This window comes from Protopterus annectens, chromosome 17.part0 (assembly GCF_019279795.1).
Source record: "Protopterus annectens isolate FY-2018-M chromosome 17.part0, PAN1.0, whole genome shotgun sequence".
In the NCBI taxonomy this organism is placed as follows: domain Eukaryota; kingdom Metazoa; phylum Chordata; order Ceratodontiformes; family Protopteridae; genus Protopterus; species Protopterus annectens.
Genome location: NC_056751.1, coordinates 288,922,011 through 288,947,492, shown reverse-complemented (window position 1 = coordinate 288,947,492; position 25,482 = coordinate 288,922,011). Strand labels below are relative to the sequence as shown.

General features: G+C 36.2%; 1 protein-coding gene across 3 annotated transcripts in view; it reads right to left on the bottom strand.

Moving 5' to 3' along the window:
• WT1 (WT1 transcription factor) overlaps positions 1-25,482 on the bottom strand; it is a 370,953-nt gene that overhangs the window by 21,083 nt on the left and 324,388 nt on the right. The window contains exon 8 of one of the 3 annotated variants that reach the window (XM_044059037.1): positions 8,654-8,750. The exons of the other annotated variants lie outside the window; for them this stretch is intronic. Within the exon in view, the coding sequence (XP_043914972.1) occupies positions 8,665-8,750 (86 nt within the window). The 3' untranslated portion in view covers positions 8,654-8,664. Of the gene's footprint in view, positions 1-8,653; positions 8,751-25,482 lie in introns of those variants that run through there. 3 annotated transcript variants of the gene reach the window in all.

Genomic DNA, 25,482 nt, shown 5'->3' with positions numbered 1-25,482 from the left:
AGTAGTTTTCCCCAAGAACATTTTAAGTTGTGTTTTTTAATCAATTAGTTTTTTTAATAAATCGCCAGTGTATTATTTCATCTACATACTGAATTGCTATGAAATATCCCCTTTTTTCTAGATTAAAGTTGTTGGAATTATTTTCATTGGTGTTTGAGGGCTCATTTTAATTTAGCTATTTCGAGGCCTAATTTTTTTTCCACCACAAGTCCAGTTATAAGCCCTCTATCTGCACAAAATTAACCAGTGCATTGAGTGATGTGTGATATGATTAGCCCCAGGCTGTGCAAGAGCTCTATGACTTATTCCTTCTTGTCCAGGTAGCCCAATCATCCCACGCATTCCCAGTGTCAAAGGGAATGGGCTAGTTTGCTGGCCCTGTGAAGTGGCCTACCCCTCTCAGTGGCAGCCCATGCTCATAGGCTCATGCCCCATGGTTGTAATACCAAATGTTCCCATAAGGTGTCACCAATGTGATAAGTCAGAGCTGCCCCCCTTCTCCATGGACAGATGAGCCAGCAGTGGCCACTCACTCTCATCCTCTCTGACCAGCTCCATCAGATGCTTGAGACACCTACTGAACTTGGATGGCCTGTGCCATAGTCATGGCTATATCCTTATAGGGCACAGCAGCTGACCTAAACTTTGAATACATGTTAGTCTTTAAAGACTTCATATATAAAGATTAAGTCATCTCTCAATATTTGTCATTCTGTCTATCTGTCTGTATGTCCATTTATACTTACTGTGAAAGTGCTATCTTGGAAAAGAAGGGAGACCTCACCTCACTTATCCTGCATATCAAGAAGATCCTTTCCATATACCATGGGCTGATGTCCTTTACATCACTCTCAGGCCAGATATATCATTAGCCACTACAGGAATTCTGAATTAAGTCTTACATCCACAAGGATTTCTCTTACTAGTGAGTTTATATTTTTCTGACTGATACATCAGATTGTGCATTGATCAGTAAACTTGCAGAGTCAGATGTGAGATGATTCAGTAAAAAGATAAACCGCTACCTGTAACCTTTTTCCCTAATTGTTATTATTTGCTGCCTACAATGATAGAAGAATGACCTCTTAGTACCATTATTGGGGTTTTTTCATATATCATGTAACACTTGATAGCATAACTGATGTCAGGTAGAAAGTTAAACTGTAGGTTAAATACAATTATATGTCTATGTTCTTAGTTAATACCAATTAAATGGATGTAAAGATATAATTAATAAAGTAATTAAAACAGGGTTACAGATTAACAACCAACATAAAACTGGACAATGAAAATAAACAGGCTTTAATGAAAAACTGTATTCTCGGGAATTTTCTTTATTTTTCAAGATAATGTATAAGAGGGAGAGTAGTTTTGTAATTTGGAATGTATAGAACTGCTAAAACCAGTATAATGCAAAGATGTAAAAACTGATGAACTGTTCAATGTTCTTAAGTTTCAAATGGCACTTCCTTTCAGAGAGGTTAAAATTGTCCAAGGCATAATTTGAATATAAACAGGAGAACAAACATTTTTACCCATGTACTTCAATGGGATAAGACACAGTATATCCAACAAGAAAAGACACTTGTACATACTCCTTTTGAATTAATTCAGACTTTGTGCTGTCGTAGTGAAAGTGGCACACTCTTTTCACTTCAGGTACAACTATCATGAGAATTTTTTTTGACAACCACTATGATGTACAATGTTCACAGACTGAATCAAACAAACCAAACGTACATAACAGAGTTCCCACACAATGCCCAACTAAAAGGAAATACGATAAAAATATTAAGTACAATGTAATAAATTCTACTTTAATAACCTATATCAGTCAATTATATTACAAAAAATAATATATAAAAATGCTACAGCTGGTTCTTTACTTTGATTTACATGTAATTAATTAATTAATGAATTAATTAATGAATTAATTAATTAAAATAGCACAACTAAACCAACTTAATTCTGACAAAAATAAACATATATGAAAAGACAGGGTATACTACTTCCAGAGATATAAATAGACACCAAAACAACCTGTCCAAAATTTGAAAAAAAAATATTATGCTAAAATACATCTATAGCTGCACTCACATATTCATTGTAATATGCCTCATTGAGCATCTCAACCTGTCCCAGCATATGAAAGGCAATAAGAAAACTAAAAACAGCTGAGCCAAAGGAAACAGAAACATGTCAGAAGACACAAATGAAAAAAAAAAACATTCAGATCCTGAAGGGGCTTTACCATTCGTAAAAGTGAAAAATAATCATATCAAGAAGATGATTAACTATCTTACACAGCTCATGAGTCCATCCCAAACCTAACAAGTCATAACCTTCTAGAACTGCAGAGTTAACGTGTACCGTGCAAAGCATTGCTAAAGACCTATGAAGTTAAAAAAACAATGTGCAGCAAACAAACGATTTTAAAAAATGGTAACATTAACTACATCAAAGTGAGTGTAACAATGAAGGGATGAAATGGAAATGACATGTATGACACCGAATGTTTACCTTCCTCCACACACTCCCTGAAACCAAGCTCAGATATGCACAGTTCTCTTTACCACGGGTATTAACCCATTTTCAATCTATGAGTTAGTCTCTGGGTTTCAGAAAAACTGCTTTCCATTACTGAAGTCACGGCACAAGGTAGAAAGGTACATATCTGTGTTTTTCTACAGCAAAAGCATTTCCTTTTTCTGTGTTATGCTGTGACCTCAGAGTTCATTGCATAGCATGAGGGGGCATGGGGTAGTGCTTATCACTTTATGGTGCACAATCTTTCAAAGTTTAACCCTTGACAATGTGATGATCACACATGTCTGTTTAAGAATAAATCATCTGTCCTAAATCCAAGTGATTTTTTTCTTGACATACTAGAAACATGAAAACAAATTAACAAGTAACTTACCGTGAACTAAGTGAAAAGAAAATATAAAAAAATTATAATTTTTTTTTTTTTAAAAAAAAGAATCTCAATAGTAATATGAGTGCAAAATTAAAATCAATCAAATAATCGCATAATTCTGCTAACATTATATAAACTATAATCAAAAGCAAATAATACCTTTACAGAACTACATGAAATATGCATAAAATGAAACAATAAACCAAAATCCATTAATATAAAACTTTATAAAATAAATATTCAAAGATAAAGTACAATGCATCAAACAAACTCCTATATGAGTGTCTGTGCATGCATATGCACGTACACACACACACACACACACACACACACACACACACACACACACACACACACACATATAAAAACATATAAATAAATGTAATATAAACATCTTAAATAAATATTAAACAACAGACTCTCCTGGGATGCTGCCCACATCCCTCCTGGACAGAGGAGGTCATTATTAACTACCATAGACTTTTAGCTATGCAAACTTCACTCACCTAACAACTGACAAATGGGGCAGCTTGGAATATATATGACTAGACTTGTAAGGGCCCTAGGGCCATTAGTCTAGTAACCTTCTCTGAACCTATGAATCTATGACATATATGTAAAAAGGTCCAGTATATCTGATATATTTAAATTGTCTCAAACTTCAAATTAATGTTCAAATTAACATTCTAACCGCCACCCTAAAGGAAAAAATTCACAATAGTAACTAATTATTGAAGCTTCTAAAATGCACAACACACATGCTTCTCAACTGTCCAGATTTTCACAGAATGTCCAGATTTTGGCTCAAATTTTTGGTCTGTTATTCATAAAACTGTGGTTTTCTGACAAATTATTGTCAAATTATTGAGGGCTGAAGTAAAAAAATAATGACAGACATTTGCGTTTCAGACTTCATACACTTCAGAAAACTTCATGCTAATGTAAAATCTGTTATGCTATCAACTTTCTACATTAGTAAGAGCAATCTTTAAAATTGTCCCTATTCTGGGGGCTTTGTCCCTTCATTATTTATGGCTTTGTCCAGATTTCTTGCTCTAAGAGGTTGAGACGTATGATGGTACAACTGTATATATTCTCCACCAAGCCTACTATAAAGTAGAAACTAGTCAGTTACCATCAGAAAGTGACCAATGGATTGACTGTGTGCTTGAAAAGTGCAAGCCATGCTATAAGAAAATTAAAATAAATTCTACTCAAAAATCATGTGTAAGAACTAAAGAACAAAAATATTCAAGAACTAAGCAGAGCATTCTAAGAATTGTGCTCTGTGCGTGGAGGATTTTGTCCTTTCCACATCCTAACTGTGCCAATTCAAACTAGTGGGCCCATGTATTAAATGATACAGGCAGAAGCAGATGGAACTGCATGACTGATCATTGGTTTGCCCATCTTGAAGGAAAGGGTCAGCAGAATCACTTCCTGGGTATACATGTGATATGTATTCAGAGCACAAGGACTCATGAGAAATTCACCTTTCAAGGACTCCTGCAGCTGCTGTTTAAATGGTAGCATTATCTGGAAATGTACACCAGAAGAAGTCCTTGTATAATAAGCTTTCCACAGCACTATGCACTGTACAGGGGGTAGAAATTAATAAATGATGTAAACAATTCTAAAACATTCAAGACATAATAAAAATAACAAAACCATTTCAACAAGTGCCATCAAAACAACTAGGCAAAAGTATATTATGCAAAACAAAAGACTGAACTTTTCAATAAAAAATTACAAGGAAATAAATACATAAAGATACAGAAAAATCTCTAAAATAAAACACTATACCACATTCCATGAGTGGGAATCAGAAGGAATACATTAAATGCATAGCACAGGCTATGCTATGCAATTTAGATTTACTATGGTCTTCATTGTAGCAGTGCCTGGGTATGCATTAAATAAATTATTCGTCATCCAAGTATGCAAGCAGCAGCCTTAGGTAAGTGTTCCAAATTACTCACCAATTTGGACATGCAGAGACTCTGGATAAGGAACAGGTACAGGTCTGTTTAATCATAATAAAATACTGAACTAATTAGTGCTTTTATCTAATCACGGGACTTCTTCAAACTAAAGTGCAAGACTGGCATTTCCTGTTTTATCTATCTATTTATATATATATATATATATATATATATATATATATATATATATATAGCTAGACAGGAGAATGTGTGTGTGTGTGTGTGTGTGTGTGTGTGTGTGTGTGTGTGTGTGTGTGTATCTAGGAGAATATAAATGCTCCTTCTTCCAAATACCACTAACTCTTTCTCTCCTGTCTCAATCTGATTACCACCCATCACTTGGACACTCCTTTAAGTAGCCTAGGAAGTATTACTGCTCATAGGTAATTACTAGGCTAATGACCCTAAAGGATTCTTTTAAGCTTAGTCAACCTTCCCAAATATTTTTGACATGTTTTGATAGTAGTCATTTTATTGGGGGATAGCTTGGGTATGGGAGAGTGAGCATTTGCAAGCTTCCTCATTCTAATATGGACATAAGTGGCAGACAAGTAAATCTAAATTTCCCCATTCACTAATACAAGTTGCTATTAAATAAGAGCAGGCAGAAACTCTACTTCATGTGGATGGGAAACCTGTGTGAGAGGAGGGGTAATCTCTGAGACAAATACCTGCCCCTCCAACATGTCTTATTTATGTTGCAGACAAGGTTTAGGTCCCTAGATCGAATGTTTCTAAAGCTATTTGTTTTACAGATATAAAACACATCCATAAGTGTTGGGTTGTAATATCCTTTAAAGGGAAGGTATAGATGGCCTCCCGATAGTCTGTAGGAGACAGAGTGCAAGGATAAAGCTTTGACGAGGTCCATATAGGACATTTTGTCTACATCATGTATGCTTTTTGTGAGGAACCTCTGTGGCCACTCCATTTGTTGCATATGCCTGCTCGGGTACAATCTCAATGGGACATTGTACTCAGTGACTGGTTTAATGAGGGCCAAGTACAACAGAGTAATGAGTTCATTGCTTATATGTAACACATCACAGAACGATTCCCTTACTACAACAGACATATGATCTACATGTGTTCTCAAATCCCTGACCACAGGTGTTTTATCTATGCAGCATTATAGTGTACCTACTGTAATTAACTAGAATTTAAGATTGTCTTTTATCACTACAGTCAATACATCTATGTGTAATCTCATGTGTCTCCCCAATATATACTCAGTTTCATCCATCTCAATACTGCTTGTACTAAAACTGTTTTCTGTAACCTTTACTATCTTTTTCCTATTATGTTTATGCCCTACTATGTTTTCTCTATTTTTAATTTCTCCAAGTCTTTTGCATTTCTATTACCATGACGGGAATGGTAATAGAAACCCAGTTCATGAAATTAGTATTGTTTCAATCTTTGATGTCAGCCAGAAATGCTCTTCACAGCACCCGTAATGTGCCCAGTAATGACTCCTTCTGCAGTTCATATGGAGTTACATGTATTGGCATCATATCTAAACACAATTGTAGATTCTTTTTTATAAGACCCTTTGCTCCTACTACTACTGGAACTGCCTGGGTGTCTTTCTTCCACACTGGTCTCGTTTTTGCCTGCAAATCCTGATATTTTATGACTTTGTGTCTCTCTGTACGCAAGACACTGTAGTCACTGGGTGTGGCAATATCAATGATCAATGCTACTTTTGTCTTCTTTTCATGGACAACTATATCTGGTTTTCTCGCATCTGTCTTTTGAACTGTTGGTAATGGGTGATCCCATGTGATGTAGACTTCATAAGTTTCTGTGATGCTGTGTGGCTCATGTTTTCAGTGTTTTTCAGCTACTTCAATACCATAATGTTTACACAATCCCCATCCACTATGTATGTTCTACTATGATTTTTAAAGGTCAGTGTTATAATGTTTAATGCTCAGAAGTTGAGAGTTATGGGTTAAGATTTTACAGCTATTAAGAGGAGAAAAATGAATAGTAAGTAAAGCAAAGTAGAAATAAGAGGTAGGACTAGACTATAACAAGATCACTAGCTTAAGAGAAAAGACCCCTGTTAGTGATCTTTAGACCATAAATGAAAAGGAGGTTTCACAGGAATATGCTCTTGATCCCTATTAGAAAGCATTTACAAATGTTTCCACTGTTTCTTATTGAAACTAAAGTGGTCAAAGCTTCAGTTACTTGATAATAAATGTGTTAAAAACTCAAGACGATAAGCAAAACAAAAGCTAAATATTTTTTACAAGGGGCAACCCCCACACGCCATTCTCCACATGTTGGAGGCTTTGCCATCCACACCCTTTTATTTATATATGCTTTGCACATGGATGCAAAACTGCAGAGAAAAAAGGAAAGCTAAATAAAACTTTGGATAACTGTTGGTACACTAATAGAAATTGCATAGGTCATGATTCCCTATAAAGAACAGTGATCAGTGGATTGACAATCTGCTAAATGCATTTGGTGAGTTGAAACCTCATCCAATTTACATTTGACCAACAGAAATGAAGGCATGGGAAGCAAACAGGTAGGCAGGCAGGTAAATGCAAGCTGGAGACAGAGACACCACCCGATATCCTCTGCGGGGGTATGTGCATGGAAGCATGCATATGTTTCTCTCATATAAGTCATATTACACAGGTGCATTAGATGAGAGGAACCTGGATAAGGTATGAACAAAGAAGCACTTCACATCTTACTAAGTCACAATATGAAGTCTACTGCCTTGCCCTTTTCTCTTTGGATGAAAATGATCATCTGATGTTGTTCTAATCACCCCTGATCAAGGTGAGAGTTCTAAAGCAAAACTCTAAAAAAATAGGAACATCATTCACTAACTTATTAAGAAAAGGCCAGCTTTAATATCAACCTTTCTTGTAAGTGGCCTCAGTTTTCTGTATGGCGCTGCAGTAGGGTGTTGTCTAATCCAGTAAAATGTTGACATTAGCGACAGTATAAGAAAGGAAACTGGGACAGAAGGCAGAAGAAATACCGTACATCAGAAATGAAACTGTCTTAGTTAATTGTTTTAATGCATTTTGACTGTAACTGTAACCTATAAAGGCAATTCTATTTAAGCAAATTAGAAAGCTTTTGTGTTTTGAAAATTTTATTTTCCATTGTGAGCACTGGTTAACATTTTATGAGTATCTTTAGTAAATTATTCATTATCTGTTGACAATATTTTTATGGGAGCTGCAATAAGCTACCAGATTTATGGGAAGAATTTGAGAGACAAAATATTATAATGACACAAAGAGTTAGATACAAAGTTAAAGCAAACTCTCAGCCTACATTGCTATGTTGTGATCCTTGTCAGGATTCTAGAAAGGCATTGGGCTATTTCCATGTTACTGGCTGCACTTAGGGATAGAAAGTATAGCTTTATATATCTGAACCTAGGCACTAAAATTATCTTGTTGCATTACTTAACATAGGATACACAAATAATCCAGTAAATCAATGTAGAAATGTCTTGAGTTTTCGTTTTGTTGTTTCTTTTCTTTGAATAAAAGCTTGATCTGCTGATTTGCATATTTTGTTTGCATAAAGCACTTCCCTTCATTACACTATGTGCTTACTTGATTGTCACCACTAGGGATGAGACAGATAGTTATCTAATTCCCACCAAATTTAGATGATGTGGTTCTCATAAAATACTTTGTTCATATAAATGCACTGAATCTAAAATCAAGCCCTGTATTCTTAACAGGCTTTTCAGACTCACCTGCTCCCAGAATGTCTTCCTATTCAGATGGACAGCAGCTCTGTTATCCTTCTGTTTCTGTTTTCTGTGGTAACTGATTGCTTGGTACTTGTTCCATAGGTGTGGCCTGCTGCAAGAGATACCCTTGAAATTAGATGATGTAGGTACAAAGATACTGTAACAGTAAATCTGTGAGGGATCTCTTTCAGCAGGGCATTCCCAATCTACCCCTACTAACATGCTTGTCTAAACTTTTTGACCTGTGCAATTTTAACAGGAATCTATGCATCCTCTTTAAGAAGCTCACAGATCTCCAGGAAAGGAGAGAAATATCTGAGAATGTTTTGGGAAAGTTATCAAAGAATTTTACCTAAAAAGGATTCCAATTCAAGCTGCCTATCCTATATCCCATATGCACACCACATTTGCCATTAATATAAATACCTGAGAATATTGTGGTTTCCATCACTGCACTAGGTATAGGAGGAACACAGAATGGTACCATGCTATACTTCCAGTCATAACCCTGGCCGGCAATACAGGCTGCAGCTGACTGCAATCATAACAAGACAACTTTAAGAGAACCTAGAAACTCACTTCCCAGATGTCTGCACTGTTTCAAAATCAAATGGAAGTTAAAAGGTCCCATGGCATTTCTCAGGGATCAAGAGAAACCCCATGATACTATAAGCAAATTTTATTTTATTTATTTTATTTTACATTTGTTGACTGGGCTAGTCTAGCTGGATACATGTCCATTTTCAGTAGAGGCCCAGGGAGATAAGCTCCAAACATAATAAAATTACAAAATAGAAATTACAAAATAAAATTACAAAAATAGAAATTACAAAATAAAAATGCACTACTTACACTAATAGCTTTCATGTGTAGATAAGCTCCAAACATAGCAAAATTACTATATATAAAATACTTAAATGTTACTAAAGTTCTACTATATAAGAGAATTGAATAGTGTATGGGTTAAAATTAAATAAAAAGTTTGTCTAAGAAGAGGAAAAGTAGTTTAGAGTCTTTGCATGGGTTTTTAGATTTAAGGAGGTACAGGTACACTCGAGGTTCTCATGTTGCCATTTGTAAGTCAAATTTCTCCAAAAAATACCATCATGAATTCCCAAGCCTGAAAAGGGACCATAAATATTGAGCAGACAAAAAGAAAATGGAATTGCAATAACACTATTTTTAAGCATTCCCTTTTAGCACTTCTGCCATTTATTTATGAAGCAGTCTGAGTCCCCTACATGCCATAACATCGTTTAATTTTATACACTTTCTTTATTGTTTCTTTGGGCTCATACATATTTGTGCCCTTATTAATTATTTTTGTCTGCAAATGAGCCCTTCCCTGAACCATATTACAAAAATGATGTTTACATGTCAACGATTTGCACTGAGTACCTTGCAACCTGTCTCAAGGTATTTTTTTAAAACTGTGCATTATTCAAACGTATGTCTCCACCAGATGTTTCAGTTGTGACACTTGGATCCCTCTAAATTGTTAAAAGTTAAAACAGTGACTGTCAGAAGGCTGCTAATGAAATTCTCTAACTGAGAAAGTCACAGTTCATTCCCATTTAGAGGATGAGCAGCCTCACTAAAGGAAAATTGACCCCCAACTCAGCATAATTACATAGGACGTCTTAGAACTGAAGTCTGAGGTGGAAAGGACTTGCTCCCTGCAAAAAAAAACTACTGTATATTTTTCTTTGTTGGTCAAGTTACTGATGTTTGTGTTTTCATTTCTGATTTATGACTGTTGATAATTAGACTCTGAAGCATAGCACGACTGACAAATTATTTGTAATAAAGAGAGTATGTACTATGCACCCAAACAGCTTCTGCTATTTATATCATCTGTTTTTATCACTTCCGGGTAATGGTCCATGCATACTGCTGACAGTACTTTTCTTGACAGAAAACTCCATGATAGCAGCTGCCCAAAAGCCAAGTTTCCCAATATCAGCTTGGACTAAGGAAGTACTTTTTTATCAAGTTTTACCTTGCCTAAGGTTTGCAACCTCAGAGAGACAGTATATTTAGAATCAATGGTGGTGTGAGGGGAACAGATCCTTACATGGAGGTGCGTAAGACTTGCCCCTGTAGTAATGTTTTCTCTAAAAGATTCAGTAAGCTTGGTTCATTTTGTAACTTGGGGAGTTTGCCATCAAGAAAGTGAAATCAGTGAGGTATATTGATTCCTTGTTGATCTCCTTGTGAACTTGCAGTAATTTACACACTGGCATTTTAGAAATGATCGAATGACATTGATCAGATATGTCACATACAAAAGTATACTGTGCAACAACTGACATCGGAGTAATGCTTATGTAAAACACAATGCACGTTGACAATTAGTATACACCTAGCAAACACTGTGACCACAGAAATCCTGTCAGATTTTGTTAATGACTAACGCACTGTATTACATGCAGTCAATACTCAATCATACATGAACTTCGATCTTATAAAAATTAACTACATCTCTTATAATATACATTAAAGAATTTTAGCAGAGCTTCCATCATGAGATAGAGCTCTCGACTATTTTGCTGAAAGCGTACATTATGTAAACAATAGCATTATCCCTTCATAGTTATTCTGAGTTACAACAACAACGCCCGGCCCTGATGATAGAATCACTTAAGTCAGTTGTACAAAATAAAACCATATCTTTTAACCAACACAGAACCACAGAGAAGCTTTTCATAAATAACCATCGAACATTTACTACTTTTCTTCGCTTCCTAAATCCTGCCGCTTGTACAACTCTGTCTCCTTCCCCTCAAGATTCCAACACAAGAGTAGTAAAACTCTGCAAAACTCTCATCTCCTGATAATCCCTTTCATAGCTATCTCTTTATCTCTGAAAATGCCAAAATTAAACTAAAAGTGATCAGCTTGTATTATGTTAGGAAGCTACTTAACACAATCAAAGGTAGTTGCTCTGAGGATTCAGAATTCCTGCCTCCAAATTCTTTAAACTCAACTCATACCCCCTAGTCATTACGTTTAAATGTCAGAAACTGAAGCAGCAGAGAATGCTCTGTGCCCTCTATCTACCACGAAGTGATATCAATATCATGATACAAAGGACTCCTCCGTGTTAAACAAACCAATTTAGACACCCTGATAACTTTAACCCACTGTTTAAAATTCAAGAAATTGTAGTCTGTAAACAAATAACTCCAAACATTGAAGGTTATTCTGTTTGCAGCATATAAATGCATGGATTCAGGAACGTTACTCTCTGTTATCATATATGTACATGATAGTCTTAATAAAGGCTTAGTGATTCAAGCGATGCATCTAGACCTATGAAAAACTTTGAAAGCTCTAATTATCCTGGCCATCAAACACACTCATAACCATAGCATGACAAAAACTCCATTAGTTAGACCACCAGATATCTAGAACGTATGAAATACATGCTAAATTGAAGAGTCTCGTACTCATCCAACTTTAAAACAAAAGAACAGGGTTCACAAAGATCACCCCTGGCCCTCCCCCTTTCCCTCTTTACATAAACCCTATGTACTTTCAATGTCACAGTGTTACACAGGGTAATATGCTTATGATACTGCCCTACTCTGCGAAGACCAGTCTCCCACCCTGCTTACAGTAATCTTCAAGAAGTGTGCTTTATACACTGGAGCTATGGCTAAAAGGCTATCACCTTCTGCTACATGCATACAAAAATAAGGCGCTTCTTATTTTTTGGCAAACACCATGTTTAAAAGTCATCATTTGCCTACCCTATCCACCTCACTTCAGTTACTACCAATACTCCATTCAAAAGCATCCTTAGAATCAAATATTTAGGCATAATTCAGGCTATAACTCTTGACTACTCTTTCAGTGTAGAGTCAAATAATGACCCAATAGTAAAAAAGTGTAACCAGCTAACTGTAAGACTATGAAGAGTCACAAACTATCTTTATTCTAACTCCAACCATGAACTAGTTACTTCTAATCACGTCTCCAAATTCTACCACTGATCATTTATACTACAGGTCTTTCTTCAGCCAGCTACTCAAGCATGCTACAAGTACGCAAAATCTAGCCTTTTAATACCCTCCAGAGTTACTGATGTAAAGCCTTCTCCAAGCCATAATATCTCTCTTTGCCTATGTCACACCACTGTCTGTGCCTTCGTAATTCACTTTTATCTCTTCTGTTTCTTACGTGGCAGTCCACCTAAAGATAGCTCCACTCTGATAGTATCTATCTGATCCTGAAATGCTGGCTTAACAAACACTATGGTGACGCTTTATTCCCAAATTTATAAATGATATCTGAAACAAACAACCCATAGATATTAGATACTGCAATCCAAATAATTTAAAATAACGCTTTTCTAATAAGAAACACTAAAATGTTTGTGCTACAAACATTTCTACTTTAGTATATTAACCTATGCAAGCATGTATTACCTTGTGGCATGTTTCAGTCATGTTTTCTCCATGATTTGTTGGCTGGAGCTTTTCTCTCTCCAGGCCTCCACTGAAAACAAAACTCAGTCTACTGGATAATGAAGTCAACAAGACAGATAATTCCATTTGAAATGTAGTAAATCACAAATAACCCCTGTTTTCAGATTTATTCCCTAGGAATACTCCTTCTGGCATTGTTACACCTAAAGTGCATATTCTTGCTTTTTTTACCATTGCATGTCAGCAGTTATATACAAAGTTAGGTCTCCTATTTCCTGTCTTACTCCTCAGATTATGACTTAGTGTATCCACCCCAAGTGTTTAGGACAGTTTACCATAGTCTACTTACCCAAACTCTAATTTTACAAGGGGGAGGCAAGGCCTATAACACACTTTCTTGTGGTACAATGAATTCCATCATTTCTCTGGAAATAATCAGAATTAGCAGACAAGCTTTACAAATGACGGTACTGCCTGACTGAAATTTATGTTTTTCATCCCTCTCTTCATCATTTGGGAAATTAATGAAAATGATAATTCAAAGCATTTTACTCAATAATTTGCCCAACTCCACTTCAATCTTAATTTTGGTGTCTTCTGCAAAATTATATATTGTTTGCAGAAGACAAAGGTAGTGTCACCGCTAAATACATTGAAAAGTTTTGTCACCATCACAAGCACCAGTCTTTCCCCTCCTCCGCCCTCATTTTTTTCTCACTTAAGTTTGCTAATCATAACTACCTGCATCTTCAATTCAACATGTTCTTACCTTTTGCAGAACATATACCCCATTTAAAACAACCTCATTTTCTTGCGTTTGCTTAAGAAGAATCAAACTAAAGAGTTTATTAGTTTTTGTGCATTACATGTTTGCATTGTTTGCTGATTTAACAAAATTGTTCCCAGTTGAAGAATGGGTAACAACTTAAAAATTGCTCCAGAATGCATAGCAAAATATACTGTGCACGTTTGTACACCCACTCACAAACACACATACATGCATCTTGGTTATTATCTTTCTAGAATAGCTAAATGTGATGATTCTATATTTATTCTGAGCATATATTTTTTTCTGTAATTGCATCTTTTTTAACATTTTGTATTCATATATTCACCTTGTGTCTAGGTCTTGCCTACAAAGAGTATTTTGACCAGCCAACTTATCCAGTTAATAAATAAATAAACAGCACTATGAAGTACTAAACTGAATGCCATCATCATCTAACAACTCTACAGATTAAGTACACCAAACAGAAATTTGCTGTAAGACAAACTTTGAGTGCCAATTTCCTTGAAGAATGTATTTTCCTTTGAATGGAACTGTGGTTTTGGAGTGAAAATAATGTCATGGCAACAAGGTGATTTAACTAAATTATTTGCTTCACAGCTTTACTGGCCTGGTTCATTCCTAATCCATAGTCAGTATCTGCATGCAATTTACATGTACTCCTTTCATCCACGTGGTCCTTCTCCAGATACTCTCATTTCCTTCCAAAGCATGCTATCTATCTGTCTAATTAGCTAGCTAGCTATCCATCAATGTGTGTGTGTGTGTGTGTGTGTGTGTGTGTGTGTGTGTGTGTGTGTGTGTGTGTGTGTGTGTGTGTGTGTGTGTGTGTATATGTATATACACACACACACACACATATATATATATATATATATATATATATATATATATATATATATATATATATATATATATATATATATATATATATATATATATATATATATATATATATATATATGGGTCTACTTTACATGTTCGACTTTTCAGAAAGTCAACTTTCATATGGCCGAGACCATATGATCAACTTTCGGAAAGCCGACCATGTAAAATAAACACATATAACAGAACAAACACTTACTTTAAACTGTTAGCAGGTGGGCTCCACCCCCCCTGCACCCCCATGCCCCCCCCCACACACACACACACACACACACACACACATGTAACTTTAATATACCAACTCCGACATTGCACATTGCAATACACATGGTTTACTATCAAAATTTAGAATTAAGGTTTGGCGAACACGGGAATGCGGAATGGTAGTTGGCCAATTCCCATGTTTCCGAACATTAATTGAGCGAGATTCCATATCAGCAAATGCCACTGTGCATTCGCTGATATGTGCTCGATGTTATGAATAGAGATCACGGTACAGTGTGGATTGGGAAATATATCCCTTTCCTCACTGTAGTGAGATCTCGGAGTTGGAATATATAGTTTGCAGGGGGTGTGGGTGGATGGCACAGACCCCCACAGGGAGGTACAGGGGGGGCTCGCCCCACCTGCTAAAATGTGAATTCCAGTGTAGGACTTAATCTTACCTTTGCACCTATAGGGACATCATATTCGATATTCAAAAAAAATGTCAAATCTTGTGAATTTTGACATTTTCACCTACTTAACATGCAGGAATTTGACACTGACTTTTTTCAAAGTCGAGATTTTGATACTAAATCTATACACACACATATACAGCAGTCATCCTGCCCATGTGATATAGGTCAAGGCTGCCCCTAAGAAAACCTATGCAAACCTGGAAAGAACATACAGAATCACACAGGCAGAAACATAACCACTGAGTCATAATGTTGCCACCACTTATTTTATCTTTGTTAAATGCTGACCCTACTCTCAGACAGAGGCATGCAACTCTCTGTTTTTATTGAAACTATCCCAGTGGGATCAATTTACTTTTACTCTCAGCTTTCATAAGTCATCAAGTTATTTTTTTCAGTCAACCGAACCACTTGTTTCTCTAATGTTCAGACTTTCTCCGTGATCATTTTCACTTGCTTATTTTTGTAGATTATGGCCACAGCATTATTGAGCAGCATTTTATGTATAGAGTCACAGACATATGTCTCTATAGTGGCCTACTCCAAAGCTGTGCATCCTTCTGCTACGGGAAACAGGAAACATAGCTAAAGCTAAATTTTATAGCTGTGGTGGTGAACTCAGTTTTTTGTTTAGCTTTTTTGACTCTACTGAGATGCCTTTAGCAGTTACAGATTTCCTTGGTGTTTTTTTGCTACAGGAAACATGGTTTCACACCACCTACGGTCTTTGTAAATAAGGAGTTTTCATTTATCTATAATTCTTCATAAATAATAAAGGCAATGTTAAGCATCTCTGAAGATCGTATGAAAAATGGCTATGAAGTAATTGAAAACATGACAGCATATTAAATCAAGCTGAGCTTCCAGCCTTCATATGCCCTACCTTTTCTTCAACAATAAAGAGGCACATTTACACTTCTGTGAGGAATAATGAGAGAAACAATGAATTTTGCTTTTACCTTCTTGGTTCCTCTCAGTTACTGCTTTGCTTTCTAATTAGATTTTGGTCATTGAAAAAAGAGAGTGAAAGAGAGACAGAGTGAGGCCAATACAGAAAGACAACAGGCCGACAGAGAGGAAGTGAAGAGAGACTTGTACTGCACATCATAAACCCAAAACAGTCTCACATGATTATATTAAGAGCCATTGTTAATGAAAACAGTTGGGAAAACTTTCCTAGTTGAACTGCACCTGCATTTCAAAATATACCGACACATTATGCTCTGCTGTTAAACTGATTGTGAAGTCTTATTCTTAAAGCAAGTTATTATGCAACCTTACTCCTTTGTCATACGTTTTTAATGACTGTTTCATAGTTTAACGTCCTCATCTGTTGTCCATTCTGTGTGGTTCTTCTACTAGGTGCACATATGGTCTGTATATTTAAAACCATTAATTATTCTCACTTTTAAGCAACGTAGAAAGTGTATCAACTTTTTCAAATAGCATTGCAAATATCTCTTAATTTTTAAATGTGTTGCCTGTAATGTTCTAAATGTATAACTTATTATAGTCTAATCATGCTCCAAACAAAAAGCATATCATTCTCTGAGCAGGCAGTTTATTATATTCTGAACATGCTATAGCCATGCAACTTACTTTCTAAGCAGGCATCTTATTATGGCCAAGCATGCAGCTTACCATGTCTAGACATTTAGATTATGTTGTAAATAGACTCTGTATCATGCTCTAGACAGATAATTTAGCACCACTGAGCCTATAAACTGGATATCATACTACTAATGTGGCTCCAGCACTATGTGGGAGGGTTCACTTACATATACACAGATTATTCAATGGCCTGAGAAGGGATGCATCAGTATACAAAGCATTTTGCTGCACATATTACTATGAAGAGTGTAAACCCTAGATATTATGGCAGTCAGATGTAAGAACAATGATGGCCCTAGTACACTGAAAAAGCACTCTTTGTATAAAGCAAGTTTTCAGGTTTTTAAGAGAAGTAACATAGTTTTGTGTGAAAGCACATATGATGGCATATTACAGCTTTTCTGTATAATATACTCATCTGTGTCCCAGGCTGCATTCCCTCCCCCATTTTCAAAATCAAATATATTTTTGTCCAGTATAAATGCACTGTCAGGGATTGCAAATACAATAACTTATACTATACATTTAATATTGATATTTTATAGCTCATTTTGATTCTTAAATATGTCTGATCTCATAGGATCCTCTGATACATGACTTTATCAATCTGGGTGACCTAGGACTAAAAAAGTTTAGTTTTGCACAATGTGCAAAATAAATTTACAAAGACTGTGACCTGTACAGGATGGCCACAGAACTCAGTCAGTACATATTGTTTTACTGTTGCTAAACATAATTTTTATTTTCATTTAGCTTCTGTGATACCTATTCTGCAAACGTTGCTATTTGCCTAAGTTTTATCACTGTATATTCTGCATTATGCTGGCTTCAATTCAGCAGATGCTTATTTTCATATTTAAAAAAAATAAAAGTAGCTATAGAGTCATACGTTCATAGGTAAGTACCAGGTAATCAGTCTGTAGGCCTAGATAAAAACTCATATGCAAAACTTTCTTCCACCCGCAAGAAGGACAAGACAAGATAGACCGGGGGTGGGGGGGTTTGAGGCTGTAAATCTGATTATCTAGGTTTATCCTGAAGCTGGAAAAGGGCAACTCTGCTTGACATACAATGGAAGTTTGTTACAGAAGTCAGATATGTTGGGATATGAATCTATCACACACACCAACATGTATATGTATCTGTTGATGAAGGTTTAATTCCTTTATCTTGGTATGTGATATATCATTTGTTCTACACTGGAAAAAGAGGTCAAGAGGGTTGGATCTTTCATGGCTCAAAAGAATAGACACAGATTTGCACGGAGAAGTATATAAAAGACTGAGTATGGAGAAAGGGCTGTCAGTCTGTGCTGATAACAAATAACTAAGATTTTTGAAGCCACTGATCTTTTTAGTTAAGAATCTCTGAGGTCTCTCAAGATGAGTGATGTTTAGACAAATATATACCAAAAGGTGCATTATATTCAATAATGAGCTTGATGGGGCACAAGTAGTGGGTAATTAAGGCTTCTTTGGATCTAATAGAGATGCCTTTGCAAGTTAGATGAGACAGATAAAAGGCTTTTCAAGCTACTGTGGAGACACGATGATTAAATGACAGGGAACTATCACCAAGATTACCTAAACCCCTTACAGCATTGTATGGAGAGGTACGTCACCTATATCGGTATGTGAAAGTGTTTTGTTTATCAAAATGAATGATACCACATTTTTTCATGCTTAACTTGTGACCATTGTCCTTGTACCAGTTTTTAACTTGGTCTAACCCATGTTAGGGCAATAGTGAGTGAGTGGAAGATGAAATAACAGCACCTACTTTACAGTCATCTGCCAACTTAGATATTCTGTACATAGGTTAGGAGTGCTGTCCTGAAGCTCTGAGAAATAGATGCCAAATAGAAGAGGGCCATTCTCTGAGCTTTGTGGTTTACCGCTGGTCATTTTCTGCTTTCAGAACTGGCATTTGTAACTCCATCACAAAACAAGGATTTACATTCAGGTTTATAAGTCAGTCAATAATTCCTGAATGCAGAATAGTTATAAAGGCATTAGCCAGGTCCAGACATACTATATGTACTGCATAATCACTACTTACTTCTATGACTCTTTCAAACAAATTAATGAAGTTCAAGAAGCAGGACCTTCCTTTGACAAAGCTGAATTCAAGGTTAAGAGATTTTCAACATCCAGATTAATGAGGTCTGAGATAATATTTTCCACAGTGATGGCTTGTGATACTGGACTGCAGGACTGCAGCCCCCCCCCCCCAGTTGTAAAAAAATCCCGGAACTCACGCATGCATCCTTAGTAACTTGAATCTGGACTGATGTTTAACCAGTCCGGATTCAGGAACATGGCAGCAGTCTACAGAAGCCCCAGAAGTCTATGTGGTCTATGTGGTTGTAACCACATAGACTGGAAGGGGATCGGACTGTAAGGTCTGCAGTCTGTGCATGGATTTAAATTCCAGGACTAAGAAACAGGAGCTGGCATGATGCACATTCCGGCACCAACGATTCATTTTCTTTCCTATTCTTGGGTCGAGTGGAGTATGAGTACAGTACAGCCATTCATTTAGAGGATGTGACAATTCAGGTAGTGCTTGTTTTCTTTTCTATTCCCAGGTCGAGTGGATTCATTTAGAGGTAGTAACGTGATGGAAGGAAGGGGAGCTCTTTAGTGTGTGATTTTACTGTTGCTGTCAATTTTCTAGAAATCTCATGGTTGATAACCCCAGGAAGAAAACACGTAACTGACAGTAATAAATCAGTTTACTACAATTTCTGCCTGATTGTTGTCTCACTGATTTGAGAGATTGACCTACCTAGTGTGTTATTTTGAAGTTTTTGAGTCATTTCACACACAAGTATACTGCTGCTAGTTGTATGATTTTAGCAATTCATGAGTTAAAAAAATGGTACAAGTCTAATTTGTAGCTATAAGAAAATACACAAGATATGTCTGATAAATGTTTTAACTAATTTAGAATTCAGCCTGGAAAGACTGATTAGTAAGCACATAGTAGAAATGTACAATATTAAATAAAGATGAAATAAAATGAGTATATTAAAGTGAAATACAAGTAAATGAACATTTATTATTAAATACATCATTACTCAATGATATAAATGTTTACTGCTGTGTGTAAAATGTACTTTTTCCCTACCCGCACCACATAAAATGTTCATTTAAAAATACTTGTATATAAGTAGAATAAAATCTTTATTTGCCAATAGTCCTAAAATACACCTTTCTGAATGACTAAACTGAAGGGGGTATTCACAGATATTTTGTGAAGTATGCAAGCTCAAGCTGTTTGCATACTTTACATGGCTGTTCTGATTCACAGACGTCCTTGTTGTCTAAGATATGCATTATGTGCCCTGCATAGTGGAATTCAGAGTGCCAGGTGCAAAATGCATGACTCCACAGCAGGGTCTGTGTAAATGAGCTTCCTGTCAATCTGACAAGTACTTGCATAGCTCATGGTAAGTGTGCATCAGTACTGGGGAGGCATAAATGGTCAATATGTATTGTGTTCTTGTGGCTCATTCCTATATTGTCCAATGGTTGGAATCTGTGCAGGGTGATTCAGAGCAGTTTTACCCAACTTAGATAACCAATGGATACAAGTTGAGTTATGTGTGAATGGGAGTGAAATTGTGTGTGTGTGTGTGTGTGTGTGTGTGTGTGTGTGTGTGTGTGTGTGTGTGTGTGTGTGTGTGTGTGTGTGTGTGTGTGTGTGTGTAAAATTATATATACTGGTGGCTGGAGAGTACTCAGGATATCTGGTGATGGTTAGAGAATACCTCAGGCTTTAACCCTGTACCTTGGGTGCAGGTAGCAAGAGCCAGAATTCCATAACCACCACTATTTATGAAAACTTTGCAGATTTTTGCCTCACATTTGTGTTCTGTTCTGTTCCTCATAAAATCTGTGGTTTCTGGATTTTTAATTCATTAAATAGTTGATGGTGCAGTGGTAGCATTATTGCCTCACAGCTAGAGATTCTCTGGTTTGATTCTTGGCTGGGGTGCCTTCTGTGTGGCGTCTGCATGTCCTTCCTGGGTACTCTGGTGTCCTCCCATGTTACAAAGACATGTGTCTGGAGTGTTTCTCTTTGGGCCTCCAATGAAAATTGGCTTTTGTTCCAAGTCAGACCTTCCTGGTTAACAAATGTTAAATAAATAATGAAAGAAGAACTTAGGGCACACGAGTTCAGGCACAAAATGATTTATTCAATGACTAAAATCAATCACAAGCACTTTTTTCCTGCCAAATACAGGACTTTTTCAAAGTGATTTGAAAAAGTCCTGCATTTGGCAGGACGAAAGTGCTTGTGTTTGATTTTAGTCATTGAATAAATCATTTTGTGCAGCCTGAACATATGTGCCCTAACCGCTTCTTTCATTATTGGTGCATTTCTTTTGCGTTTTTTCCAGTTCATTTTTTTAAATGTTAAATAAATTAAAATGACAGGCATTTGAATTTCAGACTTCATATTCTTCAGGAAGTACATGGCAACACAAAACCTTTTATTCTAGCAAATTTCTAAGTTTATAAGATGAATATTTGAAATTTATCCCTATTTTTGGGACTGTATTCCCCCATTATTGGCTTTGTCCAGTTTTTTTGTGCTATGGTTGAGAGCTATGGTGAGAACTGAATTCACTGAATATGTTTGGGGGCTGTATTCCCCCATTACTGGCTTTGTCCAGGTGTTTTGTGCTAAGAGGTTGACAGCTATGGTGAGAATTGAATTCACTGAATATGTTTGTGGGGTTGTATTCCCCCATTACTGGCTTTGTCCAGGTGTTTTGTGCTAAGAATGAAAGAAGAAAGAAAATGCTGAGCCAGGGCATTAGTCAGTTTCTTATTTTTAATATCATTATAGTGTTCTAAAATCCTTTCCTTAAGAGTACGGTTAGTTTTATCAATATAAAACCCTTCACATACTACACATTGAGCTAAATAGACTATATTCTTCTTAGTACAGTCCACATAAAAAACAAAATCAATGTTTTTAGCCATCCTAGGGTGACAAATGGAGATCACACTCCATATATGCTTACAAGCACTACAAGTTCTACAGGGATACGTACCCTTACATTCTGAGTATACTGTCCTAACAGAATGTTGTTTATAACATAACCATTGTTTAAGTGTTCTATTATTCCTAAAAGAAAACTTAGGAGGGGGTCCTAATGTTTTAAATAACTCAGGATCAGTCATGAGAATGGGCCATTTTTTCTTTATAATATCACATACCACATCAACATCACAGGAAAGGGTAAAAGTAGCCCTATGTGTAGTACTGCCTTCAGAAAATACTTCAGGCCTAGATGGTTCAACAGAGCAGTTAGAAAAATAAGGTTTAACCAGAATTCTATTACTACCACATACTTCTTCAACTACTCATCCTGTCAACCATTTAGGGTTGAATAACATTACTGATAAGTTTTTATCATCTTTGAGTTTTAACAATCCCTTGTTGGATGTGCTTTTGAATGTTGCTTTACAGCGAGATTCTATTATGGATTCAGAGAGAATGGAACTGTTTCACCTACAGCTGAAACAACTAGCAGTTAACTTGCATAAGTTTAAACACCTACAGTGGCAGCGTTTTTATTTTGAAGCAGTGCTGCATCATAGGGTTGTCCCAAGAGGTCTAAGAGTTTTGAAGATGCCCTCATATGGTGACAGTCTACCTGAACTTTTAAAACATTGGCAAATGCTTAATTTACAACTGAGCTTTGATTACACGCATTTGCTTAATGAATTCTTTTTACCAACAGAAAATTTGTTACTAAAATACATTAATTCTGAATATATGTATTTGAAAGCTAAATTCACAGGCCCCATGTGTGAAAGATTGTTAGATGAAATGCTTAGTGCAGTAACACTGTTTGAACAGAGGCTTAAGAATGAGAAAAAGAAGAAATTGCAAAGGGACTGCTCTGATTTTCTGCAAGGCAATGTGTTTTCTTGGCCACAGGGTTCTTCTACTGTGAATGGAGTAGCTGCTCCTACTGATAGGACTGAACAACCAACCGGAAGAGTTTTAGGCATGGTTAACCTAGAAGGAACTGTTGTACCCTCTCCCAATGATGTTGACAGAACCGGAAATGGTAGCAGTTCATTAGGTTTCAATGCAGCTCTGTATCAACTGTTCCTAACAGTTTAGATAATGGTAAAATCAATAATGACAATGCAATTAATTTGCATGTTCCTGGAACAGCTTCAGTTTGCAGTAATGTAGTCACCTATGAAGCAGCTGTAATGAACGGTGATTGTACTCTCTCGAGTGTTTCTGGAGAACAGCAAATGGCTTTTAAGCTTCCTGATACTACACCGACTAATAGAATGGAACTAAGTGTTGATGTTCCATCCACTTTGAAAGTTTTCATTCAACTGGTATCCTTTTTTATCAGACCCTCTCCCGATATGGAAAGAATTGAGGAAGAGTCATTCACGCAGCAGGAAGAGAGGGGGAGGAAAGGCTCGAGCAGCCAGGCAGAATAGAAGGGACCCACCACCAGGAGCTGCAGACAGGTGAACTGGTCTATAACTTCTCTTCATTTATGCTAAGGAACAGATTAGTGTGCTTGACAACGGGTTATCCTTTGTACCAGCTGCTAAAGCAGACTTAACTGAGACTTTGCTAGATCTAAATCTTTTTGCAAGGCAAACCATGATTGATTTACTGTTTCCTGATAAGACTGCAGGATTGAATGTTTTTAAGAAAGCAAGTACTTTTTCACCTGAATTTAAACCTGTTTTAGAAGCATTTGTTAATTTATGTGAGGATAACCTCAGAAAGTCTTTTGATGGGAATCGACACAGACGTTTCTATAACCTCAATTATGATGAGCATGAAGCCCTGAATCAGTTGATAAAAGCCCCACATCTTGAGATACATCCTGCGGACAAGGGTGGAGGGACTGATGGATAAACAAATGTAACATGACAAAATGTTTAGTATGTTAGATGACATTGATGTTTATGTTTGACTTCAGAAATTTCAACTAACAGGTCTTGTAAATAGGGTGAATTTCTATTTATATGATTTTTGATGGCAGATTTGATTGACTATAGTTTGTATACTTATTTCACTGGTGAACATCCAAAGATTCCTACAATATATGGACTGCCAAAAATACACAAGTGTCACTAGCCTTCCCTTTCATCCCACAGAGTCTAGCAGAGGATGGCTCATGAAACCACTTTCCATATATATTGAAAAGCAGTTGAGACCTGTCCTCAAAACCATTGATACTGTGTTATGTGATAGTAAACAATGTTTGAATGATCATTATGTATGGTCTAGAAATGTAGGTTTTGGTGATAATATGTTGTTTGTGACCTTGGATGTTAACTCTCTTTTTACTGTGATTCCTAATGATGATGGAATTGAGAATGTTAGATCTTTTTTTACCAGTAAGACAGCTTACTCCAACTCAAAGATAGTTTTGATCTGTACTCTACTTGAGTTGATCCTAGAAAATGTGTTCATCTATGGATCTGACTATTTTTTACAGAAAGTTGGGGTAGCGATTTTGTTGATGATGTTTTTTTTTTACATGGAAGGGTTCATGTGAAAACCTGCTAGCTTTTGTTGAGTTTTTGCATGGCACTACATCTTTTTTGAAATATATTATAAAATACTCAAATGCTGGGATAGTTTTCCTAGACATTTCTATCCATAAGGATATGATAGGGAACCTTTCCACAGGTATGTTTAAGAAACCATGTAAAAAAAAAAGAATGATCTTTTACACAAGACCAGCATGCACCCCAGACATGTCCCCATGAATGTGTTAAGGAACCAGATTTTGAAGGTTACTAAATTACATACTCATGAGTCTTCACTGAATACAGCTATTGAGGCATTTAAGTTGGATTTTATTCAGAGAGGTTATAAGAAGGTTGAAGTTGAACAAGTAGTTGAAGAAGTGTGTGGTAGTAATAGAGTTTTGGTTAGACCTTACTTTACTAAACTCTCTGTTGAACCATCTAGGCTGGAAGTATTTTCTGAAGGCAGTACTACACATAGGGCTACTTTTACCTTTTCCAGTGATATTGATGTGGTATGTGATGTTATAAAGAAAAACTGCCCCATTCTCATGACTGATCCCGAGTTATTTAAAACATTAGGACCCTCTCCTAAGTTTTCTTTTAGGAATAACAGAACACTTAAACAACGGTTATGTTATAGACAACATTCTGTTAGGACAGTATATTCAGAATGTAAGGGTACATATCCCTGTAGAACTTGTAGTGCTTGTAAGCATATATGGAGTGTGACCTCCATTCGTCACCCTAGGATGGCTAAGACCATTGATTTTGTTTTTTATGTGGACTATACTATGACGAATATAGTCTATTTAGCTCAGTGTGTAGTATGCGAAGGATTTTATATTGGTAAAACTAATTGTACTCTTAAGGAAAGGATTTTAGAACACTATAATATTAAAAATAAGAAATTGAC